This window comes from Mobula birostris, chromosome 16 (genome assembly GCF_030028105.1).
Source record: "Mobula birostris isolate sMobBir1 chromosome 16, sMobBir1.hap1, whole genome shotgun sequence".
Classification (NCBI taxonomy): Eukaryota; Metazoa; Chordata; class Chondrichthyes; order Myliobatiformes; family Myliobatidae; genus Mobula; species Mobula birostris.
The window spans coordinates 19,600,391-19,614,276 of NC_092385.1; the positions used below are offsets into that span (position 1 = coordinate 19,600,391).

At 39.0% G+C, this 13,886-nt stretch overlaps 1 protein-coding gene across 1 annotated transcript; it reads left to right on the plus strand.

Annotated features, from left to right (window-relative positions):
* The first annotated feature begins 7,540 nt into the window (after positions 1 to 7,540).
* Positions 7,541 to 10,375, plus strand: barx1 (BARX homeobox 1). Its single transcript, XM_072280102.1, has 4 exons — positions 7,541 to 7,742; positions 9,072 to 9,366; positions 10,023 to 10,107; positions 10,188 to 10,375. Exons 1-4 carry the CDS (start codon positions 7,541 to 7,543, stop codon positions 10,350 to 10,352), a joined length of 747 nt encoding a protein of 248 aa, XP_072136203.1. The 3' UTR covers positions 10,353 to 10,375.
* Positions 10,376 to 13,886: the final 3,511 nt, after the last annotated feature.

Here is a 13,886-nt window from a genome sequence, read left to right on the forward strand (position 1 = left end):
GAGTGCTAATAAAGCATGGACTGGAGTTGTTGCGGAATTTAATTTGTGACTAGATAGACATATAATTCAACCATAAAAAGTCTTCTCTGCGGTGTGGTTCGACAATATACGGATATAAAATGTATCGGGCAAACAGTATCAGAATCGGTGTGTTGACACGCATTTTCTTTAAAAACTGTAAATACGTTCACGTTATTTATTACTAGTAAGGGAACTTTAGTACTCGACATCTTTTCCAAACTTCCGGAAAATCAAGCACGGTTAAAATGCTAAAGTGGAAGTTTCATTGACTAATTGTCCCATGCTGTTGCCCTTGAGCCACGGCTTTCTCCGCAGTACGGTAGAACTACCCAGCGCGGGTCATTTCCAATTGCAAACACATGTTGCGCAGGTATGCCCCCGCTGCAATGGGCACGCTGACTACCCACCCACATAAGCACAGTGCTACAATATTGCCCCCATACCTACTATAAATATTTTGTTTTGTAGGATTAGTTGTCACATGCACCGTAATCTTATTCATAATTTTGGCAATAGTAGAATTGAGCTACAAGCGCGAACACAATCAAATACGCAAAGAGATATTGTCTAGCTATTTTGCCCCGATTTTGCTCATTTTAAGGCGAATTTAAGAGTAATAACAATGGGAGACACCTTTGGTTTAACTGATGACTTCGTCTCTTCTTTTTAGTACGCTGTTTGTAGATCGTCTGGGGAGCTTTGAAACATATCCTTTTAAAAAGGGCGCGGGAAATTCGCCTTTAAATAGTATTCGAACTGTGACGATTGTACAAAGATTCACATTTTTGTCCGATTAACAGAGATTCACGCGGTAAGTATTTTTGTCATTGCCAGCGGAGTAATTCCGAAGCTATTTCAAATACGAAACATGTCTAGAGAATGGCGGGATTCCAGCAATGCAATATGCACGCTTGGATATAATGGAAACCTCGAACTAGTCGTGTTTCATTGTTTATGTGCAAACTAAGGGCAGAATTGGCCAAACAAAAACGTTTTGAAGCTTTAACCTAAATCAAGCAGCCCCTGTTTCTAATATACTATAGATAACATTCTTATCAATAACCGTATCAATTGACATTTATATGTTGTGCGTCTATCGCATTAGGACACCCAGCTCTCTTCAAAGGAACGGAACCGAAGAAAATATCTTTTACTAAGCTACTTGGACAGCATACTTGTTGATCTTCTGCTGCACTGGCTCCTAGCGATTCTTTTGAAATTAGTCATGCCTTATGCAGAAATTAGCCGATTGGATGAGACTGGAAATTTACGAATCCAGCATTACAACAGGTGTCCAAGTTTTTTTTAAATCAACCACCTTCCTTTAAAACAGCGAGTAGCAGAAAAAAAAGCTACAATTGCAGGAAATGTAAAATACACTCGATTAGTAACATTAGATTAGGCCAGAATGTTGTACTTGTACTATGTAGTTAATAATAATTAGTCACATGCAATAATTTAGCGCATCCTTTCTATTTCTTTAACCGATATAGACATTTAGAAAGTAGAATCATTTTTTCTAATATCCATTTATAGGTTATTTCAACATTACTTAACTTAGAAAATGTTTGTTTCCTTATTCTGGTACGTCTAAAATTCAGCACTTCACAAGTAGCATTCGCGTGCAAGTTCCAACCCTACAAAAAGTATTTTGTCCATGCCAAAAGCTCGGGATCTGTGCTGCACCCGGTGATGGTGGTTTTATCAAGAAGCAATGGATGGATTTAAGTCGCTTTAAAACAGAATTTTAACGAATGACGCTAATGTAAGAGTAACTTAAGTTGAACAGGAATCTTGGTCTAAGTGTTATTACTCACAATAAGTGTTTAACTGTTATTGAGGGCATCAACAGAAAATGGAAATAGTGGATACTATATATGCAAATAAATTAATAAAATATAATTAATTAATATATAATTAAACTAATTAATATACATTTCTGCAAGCTGATGGAGCAGTTTTATTCCCCAGGCAGCTTAAATTATTTATTTCCTTTTGGTAGTCAACGTCGTATACTTAATAAAGAAAATTTCCTTATCATGCCACGAGATGACATCGCATTGAAGCGAACAGAATGCAATTCATCTGGAGGGAAGTATTGGCCGCTCTCGAAATCTACCCATGATTTACTCAACTTAAAGTGTAACTCATCTGAACAGAAATGTCATATTAATCGTTGTGACAAAACAAAATGCAGAAGCTAGAACATTGAAGGTTTGAGTTGAGGGGGTAATAAGTACCTTCTTGCTTAGAAATGTTTTACTTGTTGAAACTCTCGAAAAGACATTAGTGGTGTTCTACAGGAATGCATCATTAATCGGAAATATACTTTATCGAAGTCACCCCTTCGGCTGTTATTATTTTCTCTAATATACAACACAGTCAAGCATGTAATCACCAAACTATGTTCACTTTGCCGCTGCAGAACTGAGTTGTCGCTAGGGATTTTTTATACTTTAACCCTGTTGCTTATTCTACACTGCATTTGGAAAAAATGTAAACCAATTAACGGATTCGTTAGAAAAATAAGAATCAATAAATACGACAGTTGAATAAATTAATAACTATCACATGAAATATGCCACTTCTTTGAAGGAAATAAGATTCACTTCACGAGAAAGGAATGTTAAGGCCGGAAATACTATAGAGTTATCAGTATCAATTAGGCAAGTTGAGGTGGATGTTTCATATATTCATTTACACAAAAGATTCTGCAGGTGTTGGAAATCTTAAGCAACACGCACAAAATACTAGAGGAACTCAGCAAGTCAAGCAGCATCTATAGAGGAGAAAAAACAGACACTATTTCGGGCCGAAATAGTCGACACTTATTTTCCAGTCACAAACAAGAGAAAATCTGCAGATGCTGGAAATTCAAGCAACACACACAAAATGCTGGAGGAAGTCAGCAGGCCAGGCAGCATCTATGGAAAAGAGTACAGTGGACGCTTCGGGCCGAGACCCTTCATCAGGACTGGGAAAAATAAAGATGAGGGGGAAAAAAAGAAGGGTCTCGGCCCGAAACGTGGACCTGTACTCTTTTCAATAGATGCTGCCTGGCCTAATGAGTTCCTCCAGCACTTAGTGTGTGACATTTATTTTCCGTTATGTTCATACATATATTCATTTCTTTTCCGCAGTTTTCTTTATGCTTCGCTACGATATTCCACTGAAATCACAGGACCGTAGGCCTACTTCATTGTTCTATCTGTTAGAAATGGAAACAATCTTGCCTCATTTTTTAAAATCCATAATGAAGTTTTCCAAACACTAAAGGATTTCCCTGTGAGTTGTTTTAACGGATGTTCTTAGGAGTCCTGAAAAAAAGATGTCACATTACTAGGATGGTTAAAAACAAACGGTGAATTTGAAGTTTACAGGCCGGAAACAGCAAACGTAAAATATTGAGGCTAACCGCGTGCATCTGATGTAGAAATGGAAAACTGGGCAGTTCTCACGATCATAATGAGGGATTGCGTAAATTTAAAACGTAATTCTCTCGAGCAATGAACAACTTTCTGGCTACAGTGAAGTATACAAATTTTTATACAGTGAAGTATAAAAATATACCATTTTGAATAAAAGGAATAAAGATACAAAATGCGATAGATTCGCTTTATTCGTTTAATCAAATTAAGCGTAAACAAGACATTAATCACAACTTGCCCACGTGTCAGATGCCCTAATTATGTTACGGGCATAATATATTATTCTGCATAATATATTATTCTGATAGTTACGCTACATTCTATGGGGACTTATAACTTTGATTTAAAAATGGACTGCTGGGTGGGGGTGGGGGGGGGGTGAATGCATAGAACGACCAGATAGAAAAGCTAGGATGAGCCGGGAGACGTTTGGAATCTCTGTTTAATGCTCAGCTTTTAGCGTAAACCCATTAGAATCACCGTAACATTACAAGCTGTCAGGTTTCATAATTAAGATAAAATTTATAGATAGCGTTTCTCTATTTTAAATTAAAATGTGTGTTTTCTTAAGCTGCTTACTTGGAGATCCGTCACCAGATGCGACTGCACACAATTTTTTTATTCTAAGCATTGATACCGAGAAGGGTCATAATTGGTCAGATTTCCCGTTTTTAATGTCGCTGAGAAGCACGAAAGTATTCGTATGATGTTTAATGAAACGTGAAGTTTATTCGTAGTTTGCAGTTGTTCGATGTTTTCAGTTCGAGCGAACGAGAATGCAAGCAAGAAGAACAACTATCTTGGAAAAGTGAGCAATGTTTGAACAGCATATACCTTATATAAAAAGTAGGAATAAGCTTTTGCCCACATCCCTCGCTAAAATATATATAGCGGCAGTGAAATTCAAACTTGCACCCAGTTGTACTTTCAATTAGTGGAATATGAATTGAACGGCGAAAACATATTTGTGTTACTTGCATTGCAGGAAGTCTTACAGATAAGAGCTTCCTGGTCGGCACCGTCTCCGACTTCCAGTCAAGGCTGCTTATTATAGATTCCCCAATTTTCTCTGGCTATTGCAACCTAGCTGCCTGCTATTTCAAGACGTCGAATTCTTTGTGAAACATTTTCGTTTGACACCTTTTAGAAACTAAAAGTAGAATGTAATTATTTATAATTCGAGGATTACTGGATATAGGGTAAGGGTTGGATCGAAGGAAGTAGAATAAATTGGTCCCAACAAGATAATTGGGATGATAAAGTTAGAAACATAGAAACATAGAAAACCTACAGCACAATACAGGCCCTTCGGCCCACAAAGTTGTGCTGAACATGTCCCTACCTTAGAAATTACTAGGCTTACCCATACCCCTCTATTTTTCTAAGCTCCATGTACCTATCCAAAAGTCTCTTAAAAGGCCCTATCGTATCCGCCTCCACCACCGTTACCGACAGCCTATTCCACGCACTCAGCAGTCTCTGCGTAAAAAACTTACCCCTGACATCTCCTCTGTACCTACTCCCAAGCACCTTAAACCTACTCCCAAGCACCTTAAACCTGTGTCCTCTTGTAGCAACCATTTCAGCCCTGGGAAAAAGCCTCTGACTATCCACATGATCAATGCTTCTCATCATCTTATACGCCTCTATCAGGTCACCTTTCATCCTCTGTCGCTCCAAGGAGAAAAGGCTGTGTTCACTCAATCTATTCTCATAAGGCATGCTCCCCAAACCAGGCAACATCCTTATAAATCTCCTCTGCACCCTTTCTATGGCTTCCACATCCTTCCTGTAGTGAGGACACCAGAACTGAGCACAGTACTCCAAGTGGGGTCTGACCAGGGCCCTACATAGCTGCAACATTACCTCTCGGCTCCTGAATTCAATTCCACGATTAATGAAGGCCAATACACCGTATGCCCTCTTAACCACAGAGTCAACCTGCGCAGCTGCTTTGAGCGTCCTATGGCCTCGGACCACAAGAACCCTCTGATCCTCCACACTGCCAAGAGTCTTACCATTAATACTATATTCTGACATCATATTTGACCTACCAAAATGAACCACTTCACACTTATCTGGGTTGAACTCCATCTGCCACTTCTCAGCCCAGTTTTGCATCCTATCAATGTCCCGTTGTAACCTCTGACAGCCCTCCACACTATCCACAACACCTCCAAACTTTGTGTCATCAGCAAACTTACTAACCCATCCCTCCACTTCCTCATCCAGGTCATTTATAAAAATCACGAAGAGTAAGGGTCCCAGAACAGATCCCTGAGGCACACCACTGGTCACCAACCTCCGTGCAGAACATGACCCGTCTACAACCACTCTTCGCCTTCTGTGGGCAAGCCAGTTCTGGATCCACAAAGCAATTTCCCCTTGGATCCCATGTCTCCTTACTTTCTCAATAAGCCATTATTTAGTCCTCGCATGGTGCAAGCTTTTTTTTAAGAGTGCGTTTGCTAAAATGCGCACGGCGTGATATGGTTGGCAGTCTTTCGGAAGAGACACAAAGGAGAAGCAAAGTATCCGAACGGAGTGCAATGATCGAACGCATTCGCATTGTTTAAAAATCCTACGGGCCGTAATTGCCAGGAAATAATACTAAGCCTGACATAACGCACAGAAAAATGTTAGGCTGTATGTTCTGGGGGAGGGAATAAATGTTTACTTGTAATCAGTCATCCACATTATCGCCCATCCACGAGGTGGATTTCAGGCAGTAAAGTTTCTGGTTGAATACCTTGTATGTAGTTTCAGCCTTGCACTTTGAAACCATTGAATGATTGTCAGTCGCTACAAAGCATTGTTTAAACAGAAGGAAATCAGCGTCTCCTTTCTGAATGCTTTCTATAACATTCCCCCGTTTTGACTGAACATTCAACAATTGCCGCCGCAGAAATGCGTTTGGCGTGTTAATATCAACGGTTCTACCATTACTTACAACCACTCTCGAAACGGGCAACCCGCGTAGGACATTACAGTATTTTAAGACCAGAAAACAGAGGAACGAAAGTGGTGATGAACACCGCGATGATTAAATATTTTGGATTCTAGAGAAATGAGTCTTAGGCATTAGAGTCAATGTAACCAATTGTTACACAGCTGTAATCTACTCGCTACAGAAGCAGGCAAGTGGAATACCTCCATTTTCACTATTCGAACGCGGCCCCTTTTAGGAGGGAGAACCACGTGACATGAGAAGCTCAACTTCGGGATAATATAAAACACAAATCTTAACTCGCTGTTTGTTGCGCCATTGGCCGTGCAACTGGTTAGAAAAGTTAACGACGCAGAGCTAAGTAAATAAATTAGAGCCATACGCCGAGAGTCCTCTACGGGATGGGAACACCGGCTTCTGAACGAATACGGTTATTAAATGGTGGCTTTCAGTAAAGTGCACTAAGTAGGCAACAGCAGTTTAGTAAAAGGCAATCGATGCACATTTCCCTTATGTTTATTGCCATCATTTTTTTTCCGTAGCGCGTTCAGGTTTTGGTAAATTTACACTGTTTAGTAAAGGATGGGAGGTGCTAGTTTGGAAGAGGAATCTGCGCAGTATTTGCCAGCAGTCCAACTCCTGTGGTTGCGGGCGGGATGTTTTTCAGTTAATGAAGAGCCAGGAAAGCAGCGATAGGCTGTTTGAAGCGCTGGGTGGCTCCTTCTAGGGCGGAGGGACAGAGCAAGAGATTGAGAGAAAGAGAGAGAGAGAGAAAAAGAAGGAATCACGTGAGTTAATGATGCTGCAAACCTCCCAACTCTCGCTCCCTGCCGACAAGATCGAACGGCTCAGAAATCCGGAAAAGCTGCAAATCAACGCCACTGAATAAGTAATAACGCGGCCGATCGAGCCAGCAACTCGGAGAAAGGTTCACGCTCTTGAAAATGACCACTTACTTTGCATCTTAAGAGAGAATCTGCGAAAATGAAACTATTTGTCACGTCGAAATGAAAAACCGCTCTCGCGTCGGGCACTGAGAGCTTGGAACGTGGGTATACAGTGACGGCCAGAGCAGCGCCTGGGATTCAACCTGCTTGCCTGGCGATTTGTCTTCCTTCTGGTGGATTGTGGCGTCGACAAAATGATGCAGCATCCCCTAGAGCTGGGGGCTCATTACCTGCCTCACGAGCCGATCCACGACTACAGGTCACACCGGTACAGGAGCTTTATGATTGAGGAGATACTGACCGAACCCACGGGCTCAGGCAAAGCCACGAGTGGGGGCGAGCTCCTCAAATTCGGTGTTCACGCTCTGCTCAACAGTCGGCCCTACCACAGCCATCTAGGTATTGTGAAAACCCCCTCTTCCGTCTTTCTTTACATTGGCATCGCTAGACCGTGATTTCTAAACTATTACTTAGTTTCTCGCAAAGTGTTTCTATTTGTAACAAATTTAAAGAATTGACCACCATCGGCCGCCGCTGCTCAAACAGTCTAGGACAAGGATGGGTCATTTCATCGCTAAGATATCCACTGCTTTTCAATGTATTGTACCCTTGGGTTAAACAGCATGCAGAGATAAATACACAATGTAATGAAATTATCCCAATTAGACAATGTTTGTAGGCCGCGGTAAATAATCTGAAGAGGCCTAGGGAAAAAAGGTGATGAAATCCAGGCAAGTGGAAAGCCTTCCTGAGAACTGCAAACTGACAGCAAGGTTCACTTTAACTCAACGAATGCTACATAGATTTCACATGGCGCATTATTTTTCTCTTAATATTGACTCAGATCGTAACCATATTTGTGTAGAGTAAACAGCATTTCCCAGGTCGGAAATATATGGTTTTAAAGATATTCTGACCGCAAACCCCAGAAAAATCGAACCGTTTAATTTAAATAGTGCAATCTAATAGCTTCCAACACACAAACACACACACACACACACACACACACACACACACACACACACACACACACACACAAACACACAGAGACACACACAGACAGACAGACACACAAATACACACACACACCACGCGTGTATAGCTGATCCACGTTATACCAAACCTCTCTCCAAAATCAATGTTGACTTTAACTAACAAAAAAATCCACAAAATATCTCATAATCAGATATTACAATTCTTTTAACCTGCATCCCAAGTGATGTCGTTACTCACTGCGAAGAAAAAGTGAATGATGTGGTAAATAGAATAGTTTCCTGTTTCCTGCTGGGTATGAAGGCAACTTTCTAGTTCCATTGCAATAAATGCTTCTATGTACTTTGCTACTAAAGGAAATTAAACAGCGTTCCAAGATGGTAAATAGTTAATAGCTTTTTTATATCACCAAGCTTTTTATAGAATTTTAAAAATGCTTAATAACGCATTGTAATAATTTTATTAAATAACTGTAGTGAACAAATGTGAAATATTAGTTATTTTAGAAAACAAAATTTAAATATTAGTGCAGTAAAACATTTTTTCATATAATCCCGACAATGTAATTCACCCGGAATTAAACAAAAATATACTGTATTTATGTGTATCAAAGGCACACAGAAAAGGTAATTTAAAATGTTACGGTATTTCACTAATTGAATCTTTTAATATTTAATTAGCATCTTTAAGATCAGTGGAATATTAACTGTAACATTGTGCCCGAAATGCTTGCAGCAGGCCTGAAATCAGATCATGCTGGAGTTTTCAAGTTTCCGTTGGGTCCGATCTCATGCAGTCTTGCTGCTCCTTTGGGCTCAGCATTGGTATCCGGAGGATCGAGCCTGGGTAGTGGTCCCGGAGGTCCCCATCTTCCGCTAGACCTGCACCTCCGGTCAAAGCTTGAACAAGGTCCTGAACCAGGAAACAAGGCAAAAAAGGGCAGGAGGAGCCGAACGGTCTTTACTGAACTACAACTAATGGGTCTCGAGAAAAGATTTGAAAAGCAGAAATACCTTTCAACACCAGACAGGTAACTTCGAACATTTTACAGACTTTAAAAATCCATACAGTTTGTACTGCTCTGCGTTTTAGGGTTTAATTTACTAATATTTCAATAGTTAATTATGAACCCCATTATAATAGTTTATTGAATTTAAACCTATCAGGTTTCGCACCAATAAAGAGGAGCAGAGGGAACGGGTCGGGTAAGGAGGTAAAATGATAAAAAGAAATGAGAGAGAAATAGAAAAAAATACACGACATGGTACTGCAGTAAACGAAATGTTTTAACACGAGTGTACCGAATGAACGGCATTTATTTCATCTATATCAGGGACACAGGATCACACCCAATACACAGTACATTCTCTCTACAATCTAAACATGTAGTTTCGAACAGCATAGAAGATATTTCGCATAACGGGTGGGGGGGGGTGGTCTCGTCTGTTTTCAATTGAGCAGTGAGGGAAAGCAGTGTAAAAGGAATCACAATCGAAGTCACTTTCAGCAACACCGGCGACTATATCATTGGTTTCAATTGATTTTCAACGCGCAATGCTCATTTGCACAATCGGCACAATCTTTAAAAAGTGAAACAATCATGAGTGGATACATCCACTAATATTTACAATTTTTTGAAACTATATTCGAATTTCCCCCAATATATTTCCTTATTTTTAAATGCAGAATAGATCTGGCTGAGTCTCTGGGTCTTAGTCAACTTCAGGTGAAAACTTGGTACCAAAACCGAAGAATGAAGTGGAAGAAAATAGTAAGTATTCTAGACAATGCATTTCGGATGGCAGCATTTAGTGGTGACGTGCTGATAAGTATCCTTTTTTTTCTTGAAAGGTATTGCAAGGCGGGGGTCTGGAGTCCCCGACAAAGCCCAAAGGTCGCCCAAAGAAGAATTCCATTCCTACAAGTGAACAACTTTCAGAACAAGAGAAGATAAAAGAAGGCGAGAAACAGGTGGAGAATTCTCCATCACCTTCCGAAGTGAATCAGGAAGAATAAAGCGTAAAGAGAGTGAAGCAGAACTATTGACACGCATCGGGTGATGCTGCCAATTTATTGACCTTGAAGTTCCAGCGAGCCACGATTTTAGCGCGTCCTAATGTGGAATTTACACCCGAACCGTAAATGTCAGCTACCAAATTTGAAATCAACTGTATTTCTTTCTCTCTCTCCAAACATCAGCTGATGGAACCTTCCACTAACAGATTCGCCATTGTTGTATTTTATTAAGTTTGGAATTTGGATCAATTTCCCGTTGACTTGGAAGTTGTTGCAGAACGCATATCCGATTTTTTTGAATTTGCTTTCAGGCCCTACACAAGGTTATCCAGAAAGAAACTGAATATTGCTTAGTGGATGAGCATGATCAAATTTCCATTCGTTTATACCTAATGTAGCATTTTAGCGCCTTTCTTACACAAGTTTGGCTGCACAAAATTAAAACTCAGAATCAAAGTAAGTTTTATACTTTGCAAACAGTCTTTCTAACGCGTTCTACTTTTTTTTACAAATGTCAGTATTGTTGAGGGAGATGCAATTATCGTGACTTTATTTTAGGTTTCAGCCTACACTTCTGTGGTGCCTCTCTGTCAAGTTAGTTTTATAAATATTTTGACCAAACCAATTCGATAGTAGGTAGACTGTGTTATGGTTCATTGCGGAAGAGCCACAGCTGCAGTAGCAGATTTGAAGTGTTTGTACCAAGTACCGAATTTATAAATGATTTCATACACTTGTGAAAGATAGGAGAAACTGTAAATAATTCTTGCAGCAATGGCTGTGGCGTTATGCCAAGAAATGTGCCTTATGCCTCTCGGAAAGGGAAACTACAAACGTTGATATCTAATTAAATGTGCCTGTATTTTTTAAAATTTATATTTCCGTTTATGCTACCCTTACACAGATACAAACAATAAAAGATTATCTGTCCTTGTATTTATTTTTTTTACTTTGATGCTCTTTAGAAATTCTGTGCGCGTTTAGACTTGAGAATATAAATCATTTTAATTACAGGCGGATTGGTATTTTATATTCAAGTTTAATCCTCAGGGTACATGTGGTAAAACAATATTATATTTATATTGAACATTTCTTTCATAGCATTCTTTCCTTTAGTGCCAAAGCACATTATAGAATTGTTTAACCAACTATAACTATTTGGCATTTTGCTTAAGGAACAGATTTATGCCCAGAGTAGATATGAAGCAGATATAAACGGTTCACATTCCACCCAGTTAAAGACGAGAAACACATGACTAACTTTAGACGAAACTCACAATATAGATACTTGCTCTTTCTCATGGAACATGCCTTATATTCCGTTAGTTGCTGCCTTGTTTACAGTTTATAGTTTATACCTCCTTCCTTCACCTATCATAACCAGCATGACTTAGTGCACGCCATCTCGCTTCATTCTAATTCATTGGCTCTTTCGGTACCCGTCACGTAAAACTATTTTCGTCCTGTTCAATAGATTCCATTCCATTGGGATCAAGCAGCTAGTTAAGACCGTTTGTTAAGACCGAATAAATGCAAAATTATTTTGAAATTGCCGATGAATCCAAAGTTTAGTAATGTCTGTAAATAAATTTAAAATCGCTAACATAACTAAAGGCTCAGGAAATGAAGGATTAATTATTAGTGGCATGCTCTGCGAGCTCTGTGTGGACGTGAAAAGACCCAAGGAAAGATTATGATTTTGTTAGGTCCTTCAGCTGAACAAGTTGACATTAAGAAGACAACTATTACAAAAACGGCGAGGGGTGCTAACAAAATTGAACTTGGTCTGTGCGTAGGGCGTTATTTTGCCGTTCCGGGTCTATGATTTACTCTTAAACAGTCCAGTGCCACGTGACCTTTGCCCGCTCAATTACTCAAAAAAAACTTAAACGTATAAAAGTCTGTGTCAGTCAAAAACATTACACATTGAATAATGATATGTGATCTGTTGAAATAACAAACACACGGGACTTCTGCAGGTAGATGCCTGGTTGAGAACAAATATATCTGGCATTTTGCATTTTTGTTAACATTTTAGAATGACAAATCAGTTTTTGATAATGTAAAGATATGAGTATGTTATAGAATAGTCGATACACTATATTTATGGATTATTGCTGACGTATACTTCAAAACCACACTAATATAAATGATTAAATATTTGGTCACCATGTCGAACATCTCTCTGTTTTCTTTAACATTTAACCCAAAGCGCTTTGAGGTTTCACTAACTTTATTACATTGTACAAAAATAATTAGAACATTATCCATTTCTTACCATTATGAGTGAGATAATTGATAACAGTTTAAATAAAGGATACACTGTCAGAGATAATCCTATTCCTTATGTAGAATGCAACAACGTGAGAACCGATGAATTCTGGACTCCATGTCTTCATAGGCGAACACAATGAGTTCTGAAGTAAGATTAAATGCATTGATTGACGAAGTATGTTTGCAATTTTATCACAAATTATTATTTAAATGACAGTTGAACTTTCAAAAAGTGAACGTTTTAAATGTAAGCACTGAAACACCGCAGAAAATGTTCATATTTGCAAGATAGTTCGAAGACGAATTCGAGTTACCACGTTCACATTCGAGTTCACTTTACAAATTAATACACGTCTGGAAACGTAATTCTCACAAATGAATGGAAATCATTACGTTTTTTCAAAAGTTAACGGAAAAATACCAACGACAATTTAAAAATCTTTATAATATTAACGAATATAGTCATTACTGTTGGCTGGATATCGTTAGTAATTCAAATTAAATATTATGAAATGGAAATTCGATTTTGTTATGTAAAAATAACTAATCAATTTCATCCATTTTTCAATGTATAACTAATCAGGGAGGTCAATGCCTATCAATACAAAGGAAATACGATTTATTGTCCGAAAATGTTCATTCAATCTTCATTTGAACATTCTCCATTGGGACTAAGGATAGAAGGAAGAGGATAATCTGGTAATGTCAAGTGCGAGAAGCTATTTAATTAAAATAGGATTATTCGCGATGTTAACAAAAAACGCCTTAATAAAATTGACACCTAGTTAGCAAGCACCCGTTTTGTTCAAGGAAATTCAATCAATTTACATTTCCACCGAGTCTTTCGCCGCACTAACAAAACTCCGACCCAGTGAAGTCCATTGTTTTTCAGGGACAAATCAATGTGGATACCTGTACAGAAGTGTGCGCGAGGAAAACGAAGATGGACAAAAGGAAATAAAAAAATAAAGAGGAAAGGGCGGTAGGCAGGATTTCCCTCTACCATTTGGTACTTTAGGCAGTTCGCCATATTTAAAGAACTCTGAAGATTCGAGAAGTATTAACTTTTCCCAAGAGTTAGGTTGAAAAAAAAGACAAGGAACCCTAGGGGTGAGAAGGTGAAAAGGTGCACGATACAGGTGTGGAGAGGAAAGACTGCAGTTGATGTGATTGACATTTACAGAATAACAATGTCAGCACTGTGCTCCTGTAAGAGGATTCAATCTGATGGTTATCAGATGAGCTACTGGCCAAAACCAA